This window comes from Cardiocondyla obscurior, linkage group LG01 (assembly GCF_019399895.1).
Source record: "Cardiocondyla obscurior isolate alpha-2009 linkage group LG01, Cobs3.1, whole genome shotgun sequence".
Classification (NCBI taxonomy): domain Eukaryota; kingdom Metazoa; phylum Arthropoda; class Insecta; order Hymenoptera; family Formicidae; genus Cardiocondyla; species Cardiocondyla obscurior.
This window is the reverse complement of record NC_091864.1, coordinates 2,275,109-2,300,327: the sequence shown is the minus strand read 5'-3', so window position 1 is coordinate 2,300,327 and position 25,219 is coordinate 2,275,109. Positions and strand designations below refer to the sequence as shown.

The window sequence follows — 25,219 nt, the reverse complement described above, 5'->3', positions numbered from 1 at the left end:
GTTACGCGTCTCGTTACTAACCGTCTTGTAAATGATTGCTCCGGGCTACGAGAAAGAGAAACGACAAAAACAAAAGAAAAATAAGGACAGCAAACCGATATCGCCGACCCGGCCGACCGCTTCCGATCATGGCCGATCGCCGTGCCGTTCGCGCGATGCGTCTCCATCGTCCATGCACCTCTACAAGACTTTGATTTCCGTCGAATTAGTGCAGTCGCAGCGGGACTACGTAACGTTCGTGGCGTCGCCGTCGCTCCTGGAGGCCGAGCGATCGAGCACCGGACGTTTACCCCGAGACCGGTTGGCCGCACGCAGGTAAATTTCGAATTGCATTCCGACAGGTGATAAGTGTATCGCGCAGCCGCTGGACGGGGGCGGCGCGGGGTAAAGGGGACGCCGAGACGATCGGTCACGTGACCGAGGACCCTGAGATCACGCGAGGAGCTCGAAGAATTGGTTGCGAATCTTGCGATTTTCACGAAAAAGCGCGTGGTGGATTACCGGCAGGCTAGTGGAATTTAACACGCGTAGAAGAATCTAACGGTACGTGTCCGATTTGATTTAGCGTGCGATCGAAATCAAACTGCGTCGTTCTCTCATTCCAAAACTACCGATAGTTCTCGCGGCGAGGTGACTTGATCAACAAGCTCGTCAGCAGCAAACGAGATATATGAACTTAATACGTGTATAACTTTTTATCGATAGCGCAAGAGTTATATATTGCGTATGTTCGGAACAATCTGATCTTCTTTTTTTTCCGCAACGCGTGTTCTTTTAGCCTAACGTTGCGGTCGGCAGCGAATGTTTCGAGCTTCGTCGATTGGACAGACTACTTCCAGGTAGCTTATTCCGTGTTATCGAACGGCGCGAATCAATTATCCTAGAGTTACGTTGATTCCCAGCACGAGCGCGCTCAAACGTACGTTGAAACGACGCGAAAAGAGAAAAGCGAAAACTCTGCGAGATGAGTGTTCGTTCTCCCGACCGACGCTCACGCGAGATAAACGATTTTTCGGACGAGTATCTCTTCGGAGGTGATACGCCGATTACACGCTAACTCCGGCGTAGAGCTTTATAGATTAATTCTGGGAATGACGCAAGCGGGACGAGAGAGTGACTCGGCACCTTAATTCCGCAAGCTCCGCGTCCTACGTCGCTAGATAACGCATAAAATTTTATTGCTACATGATTGTATAAGGTCGCGATTGCGGTGCATATTTATATCTATTTTATATCTGCATATGTATTTTTTTTTTTTTTTTTTTTAATTATATCCTTTATGTATGCGCGCGCGCGCGCACGTTTGTTGCAAACGCGTGTCTGTACGTGTGTTGCGTGTGTGGCAAGTGAAACGCGGCAATTAATGTTGAGAAGTGGACAATACAGACGAAGTCTTGCCATCAGCTTCCAGAAGTCTTGTCGCTTTCACTGCCCGTGATAAGCGATTACTCGGAATGTACTTTTTCTTACAGTCGTATGTAAATACTTGGATTCCTATCGGGATTATAAGTCATCAAGACTGGTATTTGTAATTATAAATTCACTTTTCTAATAGCAATGTTTAAAACGCCTGTCGATATTTTGAACGCTTCGCGAAATAAGAAACGTTTGTAGCTCAAATTCCAGCAAATACTAAATACTGCCGTAGTTTGGTTGCAATATTCTGTGTTTTCTGGAATTATAGAACTGTCTTCAAAACTTAGCAATGTTGTTGTTTGTAGGAGTCGCTTCGTGAACGTGAGGTTTACCGCGAGTTTCCCTATTTAAGGACTTACGTAAAGGTACAAAAAAAAAAAATCGTCGCAGATAATACAGTAACTCACACGTCGGAAAGATTGATTGATTAATAAACGAGATTTTGAACTCGTCTTTCAAAACCTGATGAAATATGTCTTAATTAAAAGCAATTATCTGATGTAACACGTCTGATGGCAATGATGTGTTAAGAAATATTCAATGTCAAAGTACGGAAGTATCCCCAGAAATCAGAATTATCTTGTACGCTTAAAAAAAGTCAGATAAGTTATCTCTTCTTATCGTGATCTTTCGACCGATCTTTCGGCACGTGCTGTACATACATTTTTTTTTTTTTAATCGTAGATCGATGAGAACAATTAAAACTCTATATTTCGTTTCTCGAATGAATACTTGCTCGACTCATTCAGATATCGGATCTCGTATGGAAAGTCGTATTAAGTATCTTTTTCGCCGCCAAGCAATCGATCAGATGAAAACACGTGTGTGATCTTTGATCCGAATGTATTATTCAATACAATTGAGTTACGAAACACTATCAATATCGTAGTCACGTACTCGACGAAAAACTTGTTCTGCGTCGAATGAAAAAGAAAATATTTTTTCACCAAAATTGCATTTAAATCGCGAAATTAACAAACGAATGAAAGCATGGTTGACCGCTGAAGATTTTTGGTGGCGACACAATTTTCGGCGTAAAAAAAATGAAAAAGTGTACAGAATTATATTAAGCATGCATGTCGGATTTATTGATTAATTGTTTCATTAAAAAATTGTGACTTATCGCAAATATATTTCACGATGACGATTTAGCTTATTTAAGGTGATAAAATGTGCACTTACAGATCTGGATTTAGTTAGGGCACTAGCTGATGTTTATTACATCTGGATTTATCCATTTCAATTTATTTTGGTCGAAAAACAGTCGGATGGCGTGCATAGTTTCATTTTTGGTTTATTACAATCGTATCGCTTTCGAATATATTCTTCATAAAGAAAGGTTTTATGGTTTAGTTTTTCTTTCCCACACTGTTCTGATATTCTTGGAAACTCATTATACTTTTAAATAGCTTTACGACGTAGGAATCCTCGTCACAAGCTTTTAGTTGTTTTTTGTCTCCTTGCTTTGGATTCGTTGATGTCATCTCGATTTCTATGTGCTTTTCAATTTCGTCCTTAATTTTATTGTCGCTTGAATCCTGTTTTCAAGTAAAATACATTATACATTGTGAATATATTGAAATAACAGAGATGATCAATAGTTTCGCTTGTGCTATTTTATGTTTTATCTTATTATTGCTGAGTTTTAATCGCGCGTGGTTTGAATGATACGGATAGTCAAGGACTTTTGTATATCACGAATTATATTAATGGTTTACTGTACTTTGTTCTACACTCTGGTTACTAAGCACGTGGTTTAATTATACGTTTAAACAAGTCATTCGGAAATGATCGGTTTTTAAGCGATACATTTATTGCTGTACTGTAATTTCGTTTGTAAATCATAATGTAAATTAAAAGCTATGTACTGAGATCAGTTTATCACTAATTAACAAATATTATATATGTAAATACAATTTACATATGTAACTACCTATTGACAAGTTCTTACTTCAAGGGTTATTTTTTCTTTGGGTTCATTCATCTGAATAAGTCTGTTTGCCATGGTCAGGTAGCTTTGTCTTGCCATTAAAAATTATAGTCAACAGATTTCTAGTTTATTCAGCACTCTGATTTCTTGTCCACTCGTGTTTTATTTTCTTTTTCAATTGTAACTGTAAAAAAAAAAAAAACAAATTAATATTAAATAGTCGTTTAATATTACGCTTGTTTAATGGACTATTTAGTTGTAAAAAGAATAAATTTAGTTAATGTAAATTATACTTGCCTACGGGTCTCTGACGTGAAAGCAAAAAGAAAGCAAACAACGCATGAAGAGACATCATGGCGAGCATGGACGTGTGATTAAAATTATTCCACTCTATTAATGCCATTAGCACGAGCAGTGAAACAAATCGATTATTTAATAGTCGTCCTGGATATTCGTGAATTATTTCGAAAATTTTAATAGACACATGGCAGCCGAAAACGCACCGATACACATGAACAAACTCACGCAGATACGACAAAACAGCTGAAAGCTTGATATTCGCGTTCGTTTAACATAAATCGTCATATGTCGAAGCATGTTGTAACGCCTTGTGTTCGATTAGTCAATGATAATTCCAAAAATTCATGGAAATAATTCACAGTATTACACCATGATACGCGCATACATGTGTATGACGCGATAAGGCAATCGTATCTTCTACTACTATTGCAATTAGATGCGTGACGTACGTAGACAGTATATCGCCGGACGTTATTATTTGACAATCCTGACCTTGGCACAAACATTCGCGCACGCTCTACCTTCCTAAACTGTCACTCGTCAAACTAAATGGCTTATGACCTGTGTATTTTTATTCATTATTTCCTGCTGACAAATTAGTTAATAAATCATCACATTTACGACGAAATGATACTCAGCCGCGAGACTTTCAGAAACAACAGCCTATTCTTTTTCTATGATTATGAGAAAAAGAGTGAGACTTTTAAATGGGTAGAGCAGGGTAGAACTTGCGGAGTAAAATTGCAACTTTGTGTATAGTTGGCGGTTACCATTTGAAAAATTCTTTTCATCAGCGCCGTTAAGTCGGTTAAAAAAATTTCCTAATTACGTAGTTACATTAGTGCAAAGAGAATGCATGTCTCTTTTCACTTGCCTCTTCTTATTGACTTTCACTTTCTCCGTTTCAACGGTCGACTTCCATCTGCATTGCCGTTTTTCGAGAGCGTCGCGATTCCGGGCGATTCTTGGATTAAGCGCAATTAATTCTACTTGACAATGATTTGCTTGTCTCTGTATAAATCTTTGCAAGTAATACATAGACTGCAATAGTGTATTAATTAAGTATTCCATTACGAAATTTTTATATTAATTGACTTATTTAAATGCAAATTATAATCTTTGACCCTCTTCTTTCACAGTATAATAAAAGAGGTTTTTCTATGAATAAAATTTTGATTAAAACTTAATATTTCATATAATGTCTAATTTATCACGTTTCTTAACGAGCGGTTAATATATGCATGCATATGTGATTATTTGTGTAAGTGGACTAATATGCCAATTCACGGTATACTATTAAAATATTTAATTTCATAATCTATACTTTTTATTTAAAATATATCTGTACATTTGAATTTAGAAATATGATACTTTTTACAATTACACTTTGTTTTATCATTTAACGCAATGATGTAAAATTACGAAGTCGAGGCAGTTTAGAAGCTTATGTAAATTTGGAAAAAATTACAATTTTGCAAGACGGTAAAAATAATGCAATAATGAATAAGTTTTTTTTTCATTGAAACGTGTCGAAAAAAATCAGGAGAAAATGACAAACACGTAATCGTGGTCAAGCAAAATCTATTGCATTAAGTGTGATAAACATTTGCAGTGACGAGTTACGACTGTAGCGTTTGTATGACGAAACTCGAATCGCAATGCCGGTTGTATTGTTGACGATAGCATACGTACGTCTACGATTCTCGGCCTTGCGTCATCCATCACGAGAGCCTATTATTCAAACAGGATTTAGCATTAAGCTCACACCGAAGACTAATCCGTTGCAGTCGTGAGAATAATTAAAGTATATGCATTCGCATAATAGTTCTGCAACGTGTAGTTTCATTAATTCGAAAAATCATGATTGATTGATTTTAAAATTAATTCAAGTCATGTGCAATCAGGCACGTACTCATATACGTAGAAGGTCGCCAACCGAAATGTTGAGCAATCGGATTCCTTAAAAAGGAAGCAAATTTCGCGAGGCCTACGTTGTGCGAGGGGAAGTCTTGCGCATGAATTTTTCGAATAGAAACCGTGCAACACCGAACGTTTGATTGCGCACATAAACGGGATGACTTGCCACTTTATCGCAATTGTACATGCTGACGACGGCGACGGCGGTGGTGGTCGTCGCGTGCGCGCGACTACGACGCATACATATTGACGAACACGGTCATATCAGCTTGAGATTTGTAGTCTGCTTCGAGTTAAACTCGGCGATCGGCCAACTCCGCTCGGGTGCGCTTTTTAGTCACGCGCCGATTATCATCGCGAGAGGTCCACACGTGTCATCTCTTCAGGCACTGTACGTTACAGCCACGTGTGCTTCGCTTGCTAAGTTTCCCGCGAATTTCACTCCACGGTACGTTCCTTCGTCGCATGCACCATGGACCTGCCGGTAAGGGAACCATATCAGAAACAAATTAAAAATGATAAATCTGTGATATTGCGATGCGAGCAGATCATATCGCACAATTTCTAGGAATTATCAATTCCTAGCATATCCGTAGACCTACATCATCATGTATCGGAACATGTTTTTCAAACTTTTTTTTATTTTTTAATCGCTCATTAGTCGTAACATTGAATAGAAACACGTTCTGACCACGTGTCAGCGTTGCTAAGTGACTTCACTGATTTCAAGGTTGAACGCGCTGCTTGATGATTTTTAAAAAAACTGAGAAGAACACTTTTCGTTGGAACAAAATTTGAAAAAGAAAGGACTCTTAAGTTAAAAGTGTAAATTTTAGTTTTCTGAAAAGAAGTTTGTGAGCAATTAAGCGAATAATCGATAACATGGTGCTTAAGAATAGGCAGGTATTCCAAACCTTTAGCTTTTACATTTTCTAATACGTCGCGATTATTATCGGTTTCTTCTTTCCAACATTATCAATCAATAACTACGTATTTATCGAAACATGTATGTTAATTAGGTATTTGACAAACTTGGTGCATGTTTCTGCCATGTACGCCTATTGTTTCTCAAAAAATAATTGTGTAAGCTGGTGATATTATCGCGATTTATTGCGTTTGTAACACAAATGTGATTAAATCAGATTGGCCACTTGTGTTCTGTTAATCAGTAACGGCTTGTAAATTAATACTTTAATTAATTATGGTTTAATGTATAATAATTAATGAAACCATAACAATGGCTTAATTAATGAATTGTTTCGACCGATTCGATCCAACCAGTAATGTAAGTTCTCGAAGAGGCGTTGCTAGAACGGGATACCTCACAAGTTTCCAAACTTTCGTAGAACAGAATTTACTTACATAATAAACAGGCCGGAAAATTATGCGATTTTTTCCTCATTTAGCAAAGCCATTTGTTAGAAGTCATCGTGACGCTTTTCAATGATCTGAAAATTACAAACGGAATAAATCCCTGCAGATAAGGCGACTACTATTACATGATACTACATATAAATAGGAAAGTAGATAAGCAGAAGAATAATATTAGGCATTACAAAATATACATGTTGAGGAGCGATAAGTGTTCGGGCTCATTGCTCCTCGATGACGTGACTTACGTACAAACGTCACAATTTATTCTATTATTCGTTTGTAAAGATACGTGGCACGACGATCAGGAATTTAATGAACCCCTCTGTGTTATGCAACTCATAGGCAATGATATAATAATTATGTAAACTCTGCTTCTTCCTGCGCCACAAAATGAGTATTTTCTCGACGTCAGAATGACTGAATAATATCGCGCTCCTACAACATGAGATAACAAATCGCGGAACAAAAACGTGCAAAGTAATACCGAATAATGTGATATCGTTTTATTATCATTATCACCAATCGTGATCGTGATCGCGATCGTGAGTCATAAACCGACAATGACATCTCTGCATTGTCTCGTCGCATATCAGCGAATGACATTCAGAAATTTTCGAATGTCGGAATTTGAAGTCGCTTCAAATTGCTAGAAACACGAGCCAATCTCTTCGCGTAATAAGAGTCAATAAACAGTTTGATCGTTGGCACCGGAAAAATGCTGATACCTAATTTTTTTTAATGATAACAACTGCAAGCAATTCGCACAAGCTGAAATAAAGTAATAAAAAGAGCGATAATTCAACGTTCGAAAGAATGCTAGATAAGCATTAAAACAATATACAAAACTTGCAAATACAACATATTTTTTTAAATTAATATTAATACGTCGTAAAAACTACTTGAAATAAATACGTCTGGCAATTTATACTTCATTATCCCTGACATTCAACCTTGATAAAGACGAGATAGTTCAAGTCACGTCTGATTAAAGCTGCGAATACTTTAAAACAGCAGTTATACTTTTTTCAATACTACAATGAGGTTGCGAATGTTGGCATTTATTAATTAACATCCGCCTGCTTTGTACTATATGTCTGTACAATAGGAACGTTTCAAAATCTTCGAATAGACTTTCAAAAGTTGCCATATACCGCTACGACATATTTCATTATATGTATTATTAATGGCGGAGAGATTACATTGCTAATTGCGACACAAAGTTGAGAATAAAATAATAAGATAAATATAAACGTAATGAAAAAATATATATCGAATTTCACCTGTTTCGTAGATGAGGCTCGACAGTCTCGTAGAGGTGCTCGAAAAATAAATTCTGCTTAACTGATTGATAAATTGACTCGTGTTGAATTTTTCGCAGACTGTAGACGCGTCGCAACCTAAAGCTATAAGAATGGCAGGATCATCGGAGGGCGCAAGCAGTCCAGATGTGCCCGAAGAGGCGGCACTCATAAGCGTCCTGGACATTGGAATAGTCGTCATCATCTTTGCAATAACGGCCTATTGGTTCCTGAAAAAGAGAAAACGTGAAGAACTCACGCCGCCGACGAAGTCTTATTCTATTCAGTAATTATCTTTATCTTGGATGCGTAGTTTCCTCAATTATCTATCGATATAAAACCACAATAACGTACTTTTATTTCCGTCAACTTGTATTAATATCAGTCTCATCAATTAAAAGAATAAATTAAAAAGTCAGCTGAATCGAGATAAAAGGTAATTGGAAACGGATATCCAAGAATTAGTTTTAGTATTTTGCTGTATAATTAATGGCATTACAACGCATCAATGTTAACTTGTTGTTCTTACAGACCGACGTCATTTATTGTACCGCCATCGTCGGAAAACTCCTTCATCAAGAAGCTGAAAACTTCCGGACGAAGTCTGGTGGTGTTCTATGGGAGTCAGACGGGTACTGCAGAAGAATTCGCGGGTCGTCTCGCCAAGGAAGGCATCAGATACAAGATGAAGGGCATGGTGGCCGATCCCGAGGAGTGCGATATGGTATGCAGTCATTATTCCTGTTTTTAATTTGAGAGTGAAAAAGAAAATAGAGAAAGGTGTTACAATCAGTTCGCAATCGTTCTACATGCGAAGACCTACCAGACGTTTTTTTTTATGCGAAATAAAGTTCGTCGAGCAAAACTTCTCGAGCTGTTAAGCCAATTGAGACATTCAATCTTCTTGACTATTAATGTACACGTTTCTTACACGTGCTGTCGTAGTTATTTTATTTAACTGGAGACAGTTGACCTTACTATGGATGATAAATGATGATATCATTTATACTGCTGCTGGAAAAAAAAAAAAAATTAGAGAAAAGAAATAATGATTATGTAAGACATTTGTTTTCGCTGTTACAGGAGGAGCTAGTGCATTTGAAAACTATTCCAAATAGTTTGGCAGTGTTTTGCTTGGCTACATATGGAGAGGGTGATCCCACTGATAATGCAATGGAGTTTGTTGATTGGCTTAAGAATGGTGACGGTGATCTTACAGGATTAAATTATGCGGTATGTATTCATATAGAATATATTATTTCTTGAGTGATTTCCGGATCAGACACTTGGGTGCCCTAATTGCCAAAATTTAATTATCTTAATTGTTGTCCTTTTTTTGTTAAATAACTCTTTCCTTTTCACTTGCATAGTACAAGTAATTCAATTTAATTCCTATAATCTAAACAATCATGACGCCACCTTCATCTTTGAATTAATTACTTCAATCTTAATAATAATACGTTATTATGGCTTATAACGCGACATTATATGTTAAAAAAAATGATTATACGGATACGATTCAAGGATACTGTTGATGCAAATAGCGAATTTACCTACTTTTCCATTGTTTTCGTATTCTTCTCGCTCTCGCGTTTTTAAATAATTCTGTCCAAATTTATCATACAATCAAAGTTCGGCGCTCTGGTATTGGCGCATGGTGGTAGTGGTGATAGCACTACACATTATCAGCTTCTGAGTGTTGCGTAAATGCGTAGCAGTGTGGTGAAGCAGTACGCATACGCATTATGGCTCTCTCACACTGGACGCGATGAGCGATTCGCTATCAATTTCGCAAATATTAAGTCTGCATTCACACTGGAGGCGATGAGCGACGAACAATACGAGGTTAGAAAAAAGAAAATTGGACCGCTGCATTGCGTATCGTTGATCGACAGCGACGAAAATTGAGACTTTACCAATTTTACGAGCGACAGCGCGCGGACCCTCGTGATGGACGTGACGTTTGAAAAATCAGAGCTCTCGTTGGATATCGCTCATCGCGTTAGTGTAGCAGAGCCATTACGAGCAGTGGTCGTGCTCGGTGCCGTCGGTGTGTGAAACAGCAATTTTTTTAAATAGAAAATGAAAGTGCACGAGTATTGACGAGGCGACATTACGCTTATTACGATCCCCGTTCTCAGTTCAATGCGAATTTGTGAATCATGAACGTCGGAAATGTCGGAATATCGTGCGAAAAACTTTTCCACCTCGCTTTACGTCACTGCCGTCTAGTTGGCGCTGCGTTAACGCAGCAACGTGCGGTGAATAAAGCACGTGTCGCATACATGTCGCAAGAGGTATTTGAAGATAGCCGAATTCGAAAGTCGAAAAGAATTAACATGGCCGGAAAAAAAAAAATTATATAAAATAATGAATAACAAAAATCTACGCCGTTTCTCTTAAGATATCTGCTAGTTACAATGCATTGTAATGTTTTTTTGAATATTTTAACATGATAATTGCACCGCGTGATCATCACTTATTTTCTTTGTAGGTATTTGGACTGGGTAACAAGACGTATGAGCACTATAACGAGATAGGCATATACGTTGACCACAGATTAGAGCAGCTGGGTGCCACACGCGTCTGCGAGCTTGGTCTTGGAGACGACGATTCAAAGTAGGTTTCAAAATAAAAAGTCATTTCTTGTCGCGGCAATGTTAATTTCTACAATTTAGAATTTTTTTTTTTTTTTTTTTTTCTAAATAACGTTTAATGATAATTTTTTAAATAACTAATATTGCAGCATAGAAGATGATTTTATCACCTGGAAAGATAAATTTTGGCCGGCCGTCTGTGAGTTCTTTGGCATTGAAGGAGCTGGCGAGGATGTCAGTATTCGACAATACAAACTCACTGAGCATGTGGATCTGCCGGTTGAGCGCATCTATAGCGGTGAAATTGCTCGTCTTCATTCCTTCACGAACCAGAGGCCGTAAGTTCTTATATAATTGTCGCGGAATTGTATAAAATAATTTTTTCATGCTTAGCGTTTATTTTTAATTTTTTAATTTTAGACCATACGATGCAAAGAATCCATTCTTAGCCGCTGTCAAAGTAAATCGTGAATTACACGGTCCAACATCCGATAGATCGTGTATGCATATAGAGTTTGACATTGAGAGTTCTAAAATGCGATACGAGACAGGCGATCATTTGGCCGTTTATCCAGTGAACGATGCGGAATTGGTGAATAAAATTGGTGAAAAATGCGGCGTGGATTTAGATACCGTTTTTACCCTTACAAATACAGATGGTATTTACTTTTTATTCTCTTTTAATATTTTTAATTTTTATACGAGAATTCTGAATTGACGATTTTCTCAATCTAATATTTGTATTACAGAGGAATCCACAAAGAAACATCCATTCCCTTGTCCCTGCAGCTACAGGACTGCTTTGACACATTATTTGGACATTACAAGTAATCCGCGCACACACGTTCTCAAAGAGTTAGCAGAATATACAAGCGATCCTGCAGATAAGGAAAAACTAAAATTGATGGCGTCGACCAGCGCAGAAGGCAAAGCAGCTTATCAGCAATGGATAAATCAAGAGAACCGGAACATTGTTCACATTTTAGAAGATATTCCTAGCTTGAAACCACCATTAGATCATTTATGCGAGATTTTGCCACGATTGCAATGTCGATATTATTCGATATCTTCATCTCCAAAGGTTTTTTTTTTACATTTTAGTTTAATAATGTTTTTTTTTAATTAAAAATAAACCTTTAAATAAAACTTATCTGGTTTCTGTTTCAGCTTTATCCAACTTCAGTTCATATTACGGCAGTGGTAGTGGAATACAAAACGCCAACTGGCAGAATAAACAAGGGCGTGACCACCAGTTGGTTGAAACAGAAGCATCCTTCCTCTCCTCCTTGTGTCGTCCCGATTTTTGTAAGAAAATCTCAATTCCGTCTGCCGACACGTTCAAGCACTCCGATTATTATGGTTGGACCGGGAACTGGTTTAGCACCATTCAGAGGATTTATACAAGAACGGGACTTTGCTCGTAAAGAAGGTAGGCGTGTTCTTTTAAAATTTTATAACGCCGCATTTCAGAACGTCTTTTAAATATTTAAATCTTAATTTTAGGTAAGGAAACAGGTGACACGATACTGTACTTTGGATGCAGAAAAAGCCAAGAGGATTATCTCTATCGTGAAGAGTTAGAAGAATACGTAAAGAATGGTACTTTAATATTACACGCTGCGTTTAGCCGGGAGCAAGAGCACAAAGTTTACGTCACACATTTGCTCGAGAAGAATAAAGAAGAAATATGGCGTGTTATTGGTGAACAAAATGGACACATTTATGTTTGCGGGTTGGTTTAAAATCATCTATTTTTTTTTTTATAAAAAAATATCTTTTTTGTATCTAAATTTATACGTAAATTTTTTAATTTTTCGTAGGGATGCTAGGAACATGGCGCGCGATGTGCACAATATATTACTCAAAGTAGTAATGGAGCGTGGAAATATGTCCGAGCTCGATGCTGCAAATTACATCAAGAAGATGGAATCGCAAAAGCGATACTCTAGTGACGTTTGGAGTTGAGTCATTATTTGTATAGAGAAACGTACAGAAGCATTTTTTAAGTGCGAGGGTTTGAGCTTGATTCACTCAAGCGACAGGACGATCATTAGTAATGACATTCAGTCAGATCATTTTTCATTTGTTCTATGCTCACTTAATAATTTTCATCAGGTGAGTTTTGCCACATCCTGCTAAATAAAGAAACTATAGTTGAACTATATTTGATATAGTCAAAGCCGGCATTATGCATATAGTCTTCATAAATTTTATTATTTAACTGTAATTGACTTATTTTTCATATTTATGTTTTTCTGTATAATAAAACATATTATTTAAATACTTGAAAATATATATATTTATATGTAATTCAGCTTTCAATGAAACTAACGTTAAATTCACCAAGAAAGAATGTAATGTGAAGAGATTCAGTAATTTAGAATTGCATATTTGTATAAATTATTTCACTTATGTGTATTATTACACGCATATGCATAATGTAAATAAACACATGCAATTACATATGATTGGAAAATCGCTAAGCTATCGTAAAAAATTTTCTGCAGTTTTAGAATGTTGTATTTATGATATTCGTATGTAGCGTCTCTTTTTGCTTGATCAAATATGAAGTTATAAAACGATTATAAAGTTATTTTATAAATAATTTTATAATTTCACAATAATCAGCGTTTATTAAATGTAAAATTATTTAAACGGACTTTGCTTTACAGGCTGTACATTTTAGATTCGACAAATAGCTGGACGAGATAAAATTGTTTCTTTGTTTCTGCTCGTCTTGAAATATTTTAGCGTCTTTTTCATACGTATTGCTTAATAAGATATTGTCGGCTTTGGCTTGTCAGGCAACTGGTGAAGCACATCACGCAAATTATAGTTTTATCAAATTTGTTTATCATCATCCGCCATCGTCCGATTGCGATTAAACAATTTAGTTAAATGTTTCGCATTAAATATAATAATATACGAAAATATGATTGTTGTTGTACAACAAATTTTGTGCATTTTATTAAGTTTTACGTACGTAAGCATGTGTTCAAGTCTGAAAGAAAGTGTTTCATTATAAATTACACTCCTTAGAAGCGCTGATTTATATCAATTGGTGGTGATGTTAGTCAATATATACACATAAAGTGCATATTTTTATGCGATATTTCGAGCGAGTTTACGTCAGAGTTTGAAATGACGCTTTACATAGTTTACATCGAAGCTCGTGCACGTGAGCTAAAGCGATCTTTAGTGAAACCTAAAGCTAAAAAAGAACCAGTTATTAGTGGATATAATTAAATTTAAATTTAAATCATTACTCACTCCATTACAATGTGCAATAGGTCTCTTTTCTGTCAGAGTCACACCGCTGAACTGGTGCAGTAAGTTGGAGCGAGAAAAATATATTTGTTTTACTTTAACTTATTGCATTAATGTTCACCAGTTCAGCAATGTAGACAAGAAAACAGACCTAATATACAAGATCGAAATTGTGGTCACGTGCACCTTCATGGTTTGAGTCAATATTAATTAAAACTGTTAACTTTGGGGGCTTCCTGCCTCTATTTAGAAATTAACGTCGACTTGTTAATGTTATTATATAAAATGTTACAACAAACTATGAACAATTGCGAATAACACTGTGCTGCAATTTATTTAATATTATAACGTATATCAAAACTTGCACAAATTAAATTATGCCTCGTGGCAATTGTATAATAAATCTATATCTAATATTTTTACACAATGCATACAGGGATGGTGAATAAATATCACATCAATTGATACATTTATGTACAATAAGATGCAATTATTTCAAGCGTAATCTCAAATAGCATATCTAGAAATAGCGATATTTTTAAGTTAGACGAAAATATTCATATGCAAAATTTAAACATTTATTGTTTTATGATTAATTGTTCTGCAACTTTGTTTTAATTTTGTTATTTCTTTTGAACTCATAGGAATCTAGAGAAAAGCGTTTTATCGGCAGAAAGCAAGACCAAGCAAAACCTGAAAAAGAACGATCTAACCTGACGCATTAGAAACGCGGCTAACGTTTCGATAGCTCGCGAGGAATTGCGCAAATCTCGAACAGTTGATCTCGCAGGCTTGACCAACGTCCGCGCCACCTAGTCGCGTATCGCGATGGACGGCGGCGGAGTGCTGCGTGCGGCGTACTGCTGCCTCCGTACGGGCGAATCTCTTCGTTGAGAGGGAGAGAGAGGTGCCCCGCACCGCGGGAAGTGTGCGTGTGGTGTTAAAACGCGGAAGAGTTAGCTCGCGGATCCGTCGGGCGCGCCTCGCCGCCTCGGCCTTCGCCTCGCGACGCGGACGGACTTGACGGCGAAGCTGAGCGAAGTCGGGCGCGATCGCTCCGCGACGAACGGTCGGGTCGGTCGGTCGAACGGACGAGCGGATGGTTTACGGGGCCGCCGAGCGTGTGCGAATCATCGAGGGAAATACCTCGCCGTACCTCGCGGACTCGAGAACAGTGTGCTCGGCGCGCGCGCGCGCGCGATTCTCGGTGATGCGTTAAGTTGTCACCAACACCTTGCGTCCGTGCGCGTTGTGATCTTGTTCCGCGCGCCGGGACCCGAAGCTGGCTGTCAACGAACGCGGGTGGTCGATTATACCTCGCGGGGAGCTCGCACGGTGGGTCTCGAGAGAGTGTGAGTAGGTCGAGGTCCGAGGCCAATCTCGGGAACGGAGCATCGACTAGGAGGAAAGAGGTATGTCGCCCCTTCGGCGACGAGATTAAGGATCTCGCGTGTTCGTTCGCGCATTCCTCGGATTCCCATCTTAATCCCTTTATTCACGCGCGCCACCTCCGACGTGCGGACGCGAGATCGTCGCGCGCGCGCACGCACGCAAGTACTATCTGGTGCTGTTTGCGTGTGTATGTCATATATCTCTATTTCTCGACCGTATACTTGCGCGTGTGTGTCGCACGCGCGAGCGAATGCTGCGTGAATCAGTCGCGCGACGTCGATCGACGATTTTTACCGTGCCGTTTCCTCTCGTTCGTCGTCATCGTTGTTCCTGGCGTGAGGATCGATACGCAGCCACGGTGTTGAGTCTCGGTTTCGAGAAAGAGTTGCGCGACGGGGAAGGGAAAAAGGGGGGCTTCGCCATTCCCGACGAAAATAGCGGACGAGTCCTCTCGCGGTCTCTTTCTTTCGCGACGGTGTCCTTTGGCCGCGTTTCGCCCGGCATTATTTCACGTTGTCAAGTCGCGGAACGGATGCGTGAAGGGGAGGGAAGGAGGGGAGGCGAGAGGCCACCTTCGATCGAGGACGTTTCGCGTCGCCGGTAGCATCGTTGGCGGGGATCTTCGAGACGGATGGACTGCCGGTCGAGATCGGCGATGTCGGCCTGCCGCAACGTTCACAGCATCGGTCACGGGACTTGCGAAGCTCGCGAACACGTACCCCAACCTCCCCGGGCTACTTTCTGCCGCGTGTGCATTGTACACGTTGCCTACTCGCGTTACTTCTGGGTTTTGAGGTTATCTACTTTGCACGAAGCTCGAAAAGCGTCGCGACTCAGGTTTATTTTATGCCTAAACTGTCCTTAATTTGTCGTCGTAACCGAATGTTTAAGTAAGCTGGTTTAGATAAATGGTATCTTGAATACTGTTTCGGTTATTCTATTTTGAAATAGGTGCAATAAGTCAGAGTGAAACGAGTAGTTTCTCTCATTCTGACTTATTACCCATGCCTAATGGCTTCGTGACAGTGAGAGATCAAATGGATGGGGAAAAGAAAAAAAAAATAAACGGAAATAGCCATTGGTTAACAGTCCCGTGGACCGATGCTGGGGGCTAAAGGCTTGCCGGAAATCGGTGTTAGCACGTTTCGTGTGGGCGGTATTGCGGCTAGGAAACGTCGGTGTGCACGCGCACGTGAGAAAAACTAAATCTCATCGCGTAACACGAGCCTCCCTGCGTTCGTCGCTCTCTCACCATCTCGTTTATCGTTGCAGAATTTGTCGATCTCGCGGCTGTGCGCGGTGTGTCGGGTGCCAGTGCGAATTCGAGGATAAGCCGAGGAGACGTGGACGCTGGACGCGGATTAAGGATTAATAACGTCGGTGAGCCTCGCGAGTGTGAGAAGAAACCGCTTCGTCGTAGGAACGATTCGAGGAGGAAAAAAAAAAAAAAGAACTTTCCGGAGGGGAGAGACAGACGGCGAAGCACAGGATCGCCCTCGAGAAGTTACCTCGGCTATGACGAGGACCGGGAGTCGCGACGGTCGTGATTTGTCAAGTGAAGCCACGGATGTCGACGTAACCGTCATCCCGTTGAATGTGGAACACGATCTCGCGGCTCTTCGCTAAGGGCAGCAAGACCGCGGTGCAAGAGGAGACCGCGCCGTCGCTGCCGACGACGGCTAAGAACGAGCAGCAGCAGCAACAACAACAAGAGCGCGTGTGCAACGGCGTCGCCGACGACGACGCGCCTGCCGACGGTACGAGCACCGTCGATGTGTTCTACGACGCGGCGATGGATCGCGGCGCGAGTGCAGACGATCGACGCAGGCCTGCCGCCGCTTCCGCCGCCGCAACCGGTGCCGCGGCGGCAACACCAGCCGACCAGCAGTCCAGCGGAGGTGACTCCGACCACTTCGACGCCTACGAGTCCCGCCAGGTAGAAAATCTCTTTCTTTCTCTCCCCGGAGATCACTTATTTATTATTATAAAAAATTTGTGTGCCGCCGATAACGTCGGGAAAAAATTTCGAGTCGATATCCGAGCTCGGCAATTACGAATGTATCAGATGATAGATCTATATAAGATACAAATCTTATACAGAATATTGCACGTACGAACAAGCGATCTGGTTCTTCCACTGGACCAGCACAAAGAAAAATTTATTACGCCGCGTAAACTGGTTCCCTTTTCTCGTTTCTGAAGAGCCGGCAAGGTCGTTCCTGTTGCGTGCGAACGATCTCGTTAATGCTGTAATTCTTCGCTCGTCTTTTACTTTTATCGACGCCGCGGATTCGAAAGGAGGAGCCTGCGCGATCTACGATCGTTCCGAGAGCAAACTCATCGGTCGGCGGCGCGTTTTCGTTCGGTACTCCGGCCGCGGTAAGAAAGGATTTCGAAGCGATCTTATCGCGCGCACACTCTCGAGTGGCGATCCCGTCTCGATCGTTTCCGTCGATTAATGTACTGGAAACTAATACGCCTAATTTAAGGCGTGTCTTTCCTAGCAGGCCGAGAACTTTAGGAGCGGACGGGCTCCCGCATTCCACGCCGTAACAGGCGGTGCAATTATCAAACGTGCATTAAGACACGCGCTGCGTGCGACGGCCGTGCAATTAGCTGCCGCGATTTCTCGCACGTTACACGTTCCGATTTCTGAATCTCGGAGATATTCACGAAAATCTGAAGTATCGACTATGCATATCGCGATATCGTGGCCAATTACCGTTATAAGAATGATCCTCGTAACGTTCCCGTAAGCTAGGTGCGAATTCAATTACTTGTAGAAAGTGGAACAAATATTTAACGATAATATTAAACGCAGCTTTCTGTTTTTTTTTTTTTTTCCTTATATATTTTTCTAATAGGTTCGAACAATTAAAAGTAAAATTATGAAAATGTTATTCAATCCTGATTTAAATAATTTTCTTTCTTTTTTTAATTTTTTTTTTTTGTGTAAAATTGATTTTTTTTAATTAATTAGAATTTATCATATCCTGCCTTGGTGATCGCGTTACATATCTTCAACGTAGTGACATTGGATCAAATAGATTATTGATCGTGTAAGTAAAGCACCCGGTGTGCTACTGATCTTGAAACCGATCTGCCGGCCGATCCAGATCTCGTGTTCGGTCACGATTTTAACTCGAGACACCTGCAATTCACGTTGCGAACGACGAAGAAAGACGAGGCCTCGGCTACGTGCCTTGACGGCTCCTTTTCAAGTAATTACAACGACCGTGACACATACTCGGAAACGATTAATGTCGCGAACAAAGCACGTGCGTGGTGCACCTCTTATGCATTCCACGCATAAGATTACTAGGATATTTCGCTGCACGTATAACATTGCTATTATCTTCCACGTTAAAAATATCTGACAATTAAAATTCTTCATTTAGCATTTTCTGTTTTCGATCCTGTTTCAAAAGTCGCCGTTTCCGTAGCAAGCTAAAGCGACGCCGGGCATTTTTTACGTAACAAGAACGCATTATTCCGCGCTCGAACAGGCTTTTAAACGTTAATCGGTGAAAGTGACGCGTTTGCAGCTGGCTCTTCGAGATAATATCAGCGGTTTTTTTATATATTTTTTTTTTTGCGAAACCAGGCGCAAATAGGGAAATGTTGATGTGGGTGGCGAGTCGAGAGGCGGGAGTCGCGGCTTCGCACGGCGCCGTATTTGCGCGGTATTCAATTATTAAAGACGTTTGAATGCTCGTTAATTTATCGTTCACGGAACGTTTTCTCTCCCGTTGTTATTTTAAACGCTCTTACGAGAGCCGCAACATTGTTTCTTCGCAAGGCGCTCGATGGCTAAACTGACCCGGCTCGCAAAGGCGAGCTCTGACGGCGGAGGCGTCGCCGGGAGCATGAGATAGGTTGTCGCGTTACATCGCGTTACATGTATTTCTCTACAATACTTACGACAACGTCCTTCGCCGGGAAAGCAAGTAATCCAATACTCCGTGAGAAAATAAGCCCGCGTTGCACGGCGCATTGTTTTACATGCATTGTCGGATGCTTTCTACGAAAGGAAACGCGCGCCGAGTCATTCCGCGACCAATTCTCTCTGCGTCTCTCTCTTTCTCTTTCTGTTTTTGGGAAAGTTTCTGGAATGCTTGGAAACTGTTACGAAGTACGGGCGAAATAGGATTAAATAGTTTAAATTATTGTCTGCGCGGAGATCCACGCGACTTTGCCGAGCTATTTTTTTTTTTTTTTTTTTCGGTGCCACCTAGTTGTTCGTTTAATTAAACTGGCCTGCACCGCGTTTCGAGATGTAACTACGTATTTTGTACATGCTTATTATGCGACATATTTAGTCTCGCTACATTCGCAGCACGAATTTCTTTTAGTGAAGCTGCGAATGTTCTTAATTATCGTGTTTATTGTTTTTTTTTTTTCTTCTTTTTTTTTTCTTTTCCTTCGAGAGCACGGTTTCCAGGGCGAAAACAATTATTCGCAGTAAAATAACGTTTTAATTAAAAATAACCAACAATATAAAAATTCCTTGCCAAGCTTGGCTGGAATTAGGACATCTCGAACAGACGATTGCGCAGATGATTTTTCCTCGCTCGGTTTGGCATTTAAGACGCGGAGTAAAATTTATATGCGCTCTTAAAATTGGGACGTGATTATGCCGCCGTCTCGGAGATAAATATATTCCCAGGATAGGGCATCGGCGTGTAATTATTTTATGGGAGAGAAAGAGCTTCTTTTGTCGCCGGGGTCGGGAAGGGAGAGACCCCTCCGGTTTCCGCGGAGTGAGTCAGGGTCAATCACGTTGGGTTTAAGGGATAGCAGCAATATCTCGATTCGCCGCGTCCGTGTACGTACACGCATGTCGTGCGTCCCGTGCGTTCGCGTGGGCGTTCGTGGGTACGAAACGCAGCAGCTGACTCATGCGTGCGATCGTAGAGAGTCTCTCGCGCTCAGCGACTTCGCTCGCGTAGTGCGGCCTCGGAACCGGCGGCGTGATGTTCCCCGGTGGACGGCTATCGTGTACGATTACGTCCCGACGTGTCGCGGCTCGAATTGTTCTCCGGTGGAACACTCGCGCGGGATGATCGGCGATATGAGGTCGAAAGAACCGTGTTATTCGCGAGGTGAAAGTCGCCCCTGTAGCAGCACGATTTTACGAAGGTGTATTTTCGCGGGAACGGGACTTCAGGAAAGACAGCAGACGTTTTGCTGAGAGGAAAGTGTAAATGTATGACGATTAAGAATCCTCGCGCGCGAATTGTTCAGGCAGGTTCGACGGCGTACCGGAATCGCAATTTGCGTGCCTCGATCGGGATTTCTCTCTCACGCGGAACAATCGCGCGCGCGGTGCTTGGTGGTAGTGATTCGTCATCTCGGAAGTGCGTATCGATCGCGATCTTTACCTCGTTATCTCCATTCTCGGAGTCTACAGTGCCGCGGTGCAAGTGCAAGTCATAGAACGACTGGCGTTGTTATTTCTCAGCGACGCTTACGGTGGGGAACCCCGACCGGATTGCATGTGAAAATAAAAACGATTCCCCACGAAGGTGTCGGGGACTCCGTCGCCGATCGAAGGCAGATGTTGGGCCGCGCCATGGGAGAAACGCTTTATCGGAAAGGGAGCGATGCATTCCCGATGCAGCTGCAACTGTCGTGCGATCGTTGAACCACGTCACCGCGTTAATTATCATTTAAAAGGAAAGTAATAGAAGAAACAGGGGAGGAACGAGGGACGCGCGAAATAGCCGAATGCTTCAGTGAACGTTTCATCGTTTAATTATCGCTTTCTGCAAGTTTTTTTTTTTTTCGCCAAGATTTGAGAAGGCGTGACTTGAAGGCCATTGTCTTTTTTACTTCGAACGAACTTGCAGTTCGATTTTTGTGGTGCGCTGCCGACGCGAGGTGAGAGTTTTAACGAGCGAAAAGGTTCGCCGGGATAAGGCAAGGATGGCGAGTGAGGTGATGCTGGCGCCCACGCTGGCATCGATACGGGAGATGGACGACGTCAGGGATATGGTTAGATGCGCGACCGTCACGACGATTTACGTAAGTCGGTCTTGGTGCATAAATCGCGTCACATTGTGCTCCGAAATTGGTATTCGGAGTACCGTTCGATTTCTCTCGATTTATGTCATCTGCATTAAAAGTATGCGCGCGCTCTTTCAAAATTTTCGTCACGTCGTAGAACTTCTTTTATTTTTCTTTCTTTTTTATTTTATCTTGTCCAGACTTTGTGTGGGTTCGAGCTTATTGGACGCTGTTTTATTTCTCGGACATATGGCGCTTTATTTGCGGTTTTGTAGGAGCACGTGCGCCAAGAAAATGTCATAAGTTCGCGCGATTCGAAGTACGGGATGCCAATAATCCGCGGTTATTTTACGCAAGCTCTCGGCGTAACGAAGGACAATAGTGCCAAGGACAAGATTTCACTCCCGAACGCTAATCGAGTGATCGTCACAGGCGGTGAACAGCGACGGAGAGGAAAAACGGCGCGCATCGCTCGGAATCCGCGATGCACTTTCGATCTCGCGATACGGCGCCGCTCCCGTTTCGTTTCTTCGCGAACAGGTCAAAGCGACTGAGGAAACCGCTTCGTTGGAAAAACGACGTTAATTATCGAAGGAGTCGAGGATAAAGCGCCGCTCTTTTATTAGCGTACACATATTTTTTTCCGATTGAATCGCGGAAGAACGAGGACGTGTACTTTTAACGCGGCTTCCGCGGATTGCAATTTGCGATACGCTCCGGCGGCTTCTCTCGTTGGTGGAAGTGCTGCCGATTCGTTGCACAACTAATTAATAGGTCGATCGCGTATGCGGAACGCGCCCGGCGGAGATCTTACTCGTTCAGTCGTTCGTGGCGATACGCAATTAAGCGAAGTCCTTTCAAAGTTAATCCGCGAACGAGAGCTCACCTTACGCACCGTCGGAATACATACAATTACCGATTTGTACGATACATTCAGTGGCTAAACGATTTCGTTTCTCTCTCTCTCTCTCTTTTTTTTTCCCTAAATATAAGAATTAAATTTATCGACTGAATAATAAAATTTTCGTGCATGCGTCTCTTAGCCTTCGGCTCACTTTCGATTGGGGCGTGGATTGCCGAAATCGCGTAGGTTGTCATGGAATGACACTTGACTGCCCACTCGATAAATCCGCGTCCGAGATCGCACGTGCGGCGTCCCGATAGATCGGTCTGTGAAACTATTTCACGCTTACGTAAATTGTAATATAAAATACGCTTCTCTTTTTCTGCTTGAGTTCTTTTAAGTCTTATTACATCTGGGGCCGGGTGCGTCTTATATGGTTTCTACCTGCACACGACGCGCATTCTTGCGCGCGCGTGGGTGCGTGTGGGTGTACGGCACCGGTTCGCAATCGACTCAACAAGCCTTTTTTATATATATATATTTTTTTTTTTTTATCCTTGAGACGGTAAATTTTCTGAGGGGGCGTGTAGATTATTTTCTGATCGCTCCGGCTCTTTCTGCCGTCGAATAATGTTATCGCAGCATCTAACTCTCTCCGAGGGTAGACTCGCGTTTAAATTTAAGCGCATAACGCGAAGAGATTTTCTCTTTTTAACGTTTCTAAATTACGAAATGTCTCGGATAATCGCGTTTTTTTTTTAATACATATATGTCAACATGAGACGAAAGAAGCGTTTTGAAAGGTACTCGACTATCTGCGAGGTAATCTTATCTCTCCTTGTCCCTGCCTTATCTAGGAGAGGCATAATCCGTAACTGACGTTCGACCGTCTATCTACCCTCTATGTCACACTGTTTGCACATAAGCTTTTATCACCGCCCGCGGCGAGGAATTTGAAGCAGTAGCACGTTGCATTTGCATATTTGTTCGATTTAACAGACGGCGCAAGATTATAACGCCGGTCGCCTTATTGTCTCGCGCGCGACACATATTTTTTTTATATACTAGAAGAAACTATGCGCGTGTTATTTTTTAAACGACCCTAATTATAAATTACAAAAATTATACGACTTACCAATCTGCATGAGCCTCAGCGGAGTTGAAGAGTTCTGCCGGTGACTGTAACATAAATTAAAACATTAATGTAGACATGACAATATATTAGTTAATTAAATTAATAAAAAAAGGGGTAAAAGTTTTTTTTTTAATTAAGATTTTATTTCAAAAATTCGATACTTACTTAAAAGTTGCTCCGCCGATGCAGGATGCCCGTCCCGGGCCTGCTCCTCCTCTCAGATGGGACGTGTCGAGTCATCCTGCCGCGCACAGGTCACTCGCGAACACCCCGACCGTGATTTTACAATCGCGAAATTTATTTATTACTTTCACGCGTTTCCGTCCGGCATTCGCGTTTAGAATAAAGCCAAAAAATTACGCCCGAATATTTTGCGGAACTTCCGGAACGACCGACAATCCGACTGCGAACACGTGCTCTTCTCACACGGAGAATCACACGTGCTCTCCTCACACGGAAAATAGGGAGGATAAGATAGTTCTCGTGCCGGGCGGTTTTCGTTAAACGGAAGCACGTATTAATTTCGGCACGAGCACGCGGTCGCCGTCAATGCGTAATGTACGTACGTGTGCTTCGCGCGACCGCTAGCGAAGGACAAAGCGAGAGTGGGAGTAGTGGGGGAATATACCTAGCTTGCGGCACGTATGCTCGTTCTCGCTCTCACCCTATCTCCCCCGTCTCACCCCGCCCGCCCCGCGCCTATCTATTCGTTACTCTCGTTTGATTTAATTGTAATATTTAATTGGTATGTCCAGACAAAGACGGTACTTCCAGCAGGTCGTCCTCGATCTCGAAGATCGCGAAGACCGTCTTTGCCTGGACATATTAATTAAATATTAAAATTAAACCGAACCTCAAAATCGCCGATTTGATAGTTGAACTAAATAGGATTTTTTTGTGAGCTGAATTTAAAAGCGTTTAAATTGAGAGGAACCGTGCGTTAAAAATTGACAGTGTCTGTTATGCGACGTGAAACAATTGGATCTCAATAATTATTAAAAAAAAAAAAAGAGAGAGAGAGAGATTTTACGCGCCTCTAATTTTTTAACTAAATACCACAAAATTGAGTTTTAAAAACGTTCGCGTGCCCGGTCGTGCACAATAAATGTAAAACGAGTATCGGGCGTTCATAAGTCGCAAATGTATATTCAACATTTTCGTTTGCTCGCTACTCGTCCCGGCGGAAATAATTAAACAGGAGCTCGATCATTCGCGTATTCGCATAATGCAGCTGCGCTGCGGCAAGGAAGCGCGAGCTCCGTGGAAAACACGTGATGCGAATGCAAATAAGTTGTATGGCGATGGAAGCACAGGGGTGCGCCGTGACTAACGTTGTTATTGATAACTGCCATTCATAAAATTTTCAAGACGTTTTTTTAACGTGCCTGGCCAGTTGTGTTTATATTTAAACAGTTTCTGAAGTATGCGCTGCAAGAACGCTAAAGAGAAGGTGAGAAAAGAGAGAGAGAAAGATAGAGAAAGGGCAAAAGCGGTAAATGCACGCACGCACGTTGCTGCAGCGGCGTATTTTTTATATTTCATAATATGCACCTAGAGACTTCCTGGCTTAGCTTCTCCTCGAGAAGGTACTCATTATAGACGTGATAACGATTTTATTAATATTACATCGACGGGCTGTACGATTTTCACGATTGGATTTCGCATCGGCGAACGTATACGCGACGTGCCGCCGCGCATTTTTGCGAAAGTTAATTAACGCTGCCGTGCCGCGAGATTGATTAG

At 41.4% G+C, this 25,219-nt stretch overlaps 2 protein-coding genes and 1 long non-coding RNA gene across 21 annotated transcripts in view; 2 read left to right on the top strand and 1 right to left on the bottom strand.

Moving 5' to 3' along the window:
• The first annotated feature begins 166 nt into the window (after positions 1-166).
• Cpr (Cytochrome P450 reductase) lies at positions 167-14,566 on the top strand. Of its 2 annotated transcripts, none has more exons than XM_070660789.1 (11): positions 167-315; positions 8,316-8,521; positions 8,767-8,959; positions 9,319-9,468; positions 10,730-10,854; positions 10,982-11,170; positions 11,253-11,491; positions 11,582-11,913; positions 12,000-12,261; positions 12,336-12,564; positions 12,653-14,566. In XM_070660789.1, the coding sequence occupies exons 2-11, from the start codon at positions 8,349-8,351 to the stop codon at positions 12,795-12,797; spliced, it is 2,037 nt and encodes a 678-aa protein (XP_070516890.1). In that variant the 5' UTR covers positions 167-315; positions 8,316-8,348; the 3' UTR covers positions 12,798-14,566. The 2 variants fall into 2 exon arrangements, with proteins under 2 accessions (XP_070516890.1, XP_070516807.1); XM_070660706.1 differs by lacking the exon at positions 167-315 and adding an exon at positions 5,906-6,047.
• On the bottom strand, positions 2,507-7,477 carry LOC139108622 (uncharacterized). Of its 3 annotated transcripts, none has more exons than XR_011546691.1 (3): positions 6,926-7,477; positions 3,644-6,041; positions 2,507-3,530 (listed from the first exon to the last, which is right to left on the bottom strand). It is a non-coding gene; the product is annotated as an uncharacterized lncRNA (long non-coding RNA). The 3 variants fall into 3 exon arrangements; XR_011546707.1 differs by having other exon boundaries at positions 2,508-2,954; positions 3,350-6,041; XR_011546697.1 differs by having other exon boundaries at positions 2,508-2,954; positions 3,368-6,041.
• A 409-nt stretch (positions 14,567-14,975) lies between the features above and the next one.
• Patronin (calmodulin-regulated spectrin-associated protein patronin) overlaps positions 14,976-25,219 on the top strand; it is a 45,422-nt gene continuing 35,178 nt past the window's right edge. For 7 of the 16 annotated variants that reach the window (XM_070659043.1, XM_070659798.1, XM_070659873.1 and 4 more), the window contains exons 1-2: positions 14,978-15,511; positions 16,764-17,427. In XM_070659043.1, coding sequence (XP_070515144.1) covers positions 17,086-17,427 — 342 coding nt within the window. In that variant the 5' untranslated portion in view covers positions 14,978-15,511; positions 16,764-17,085. Of the gene's footprint in view, positions 15,512-16,763; positions 17,428-21,379; positions 21,516-25,219 lie in introns of those variants that run through there. The other 9 variants (XM_070659654.1, XM_070659571.1, XM_070659312.1 and 6 more) reach the window with 4 other exon arrangements.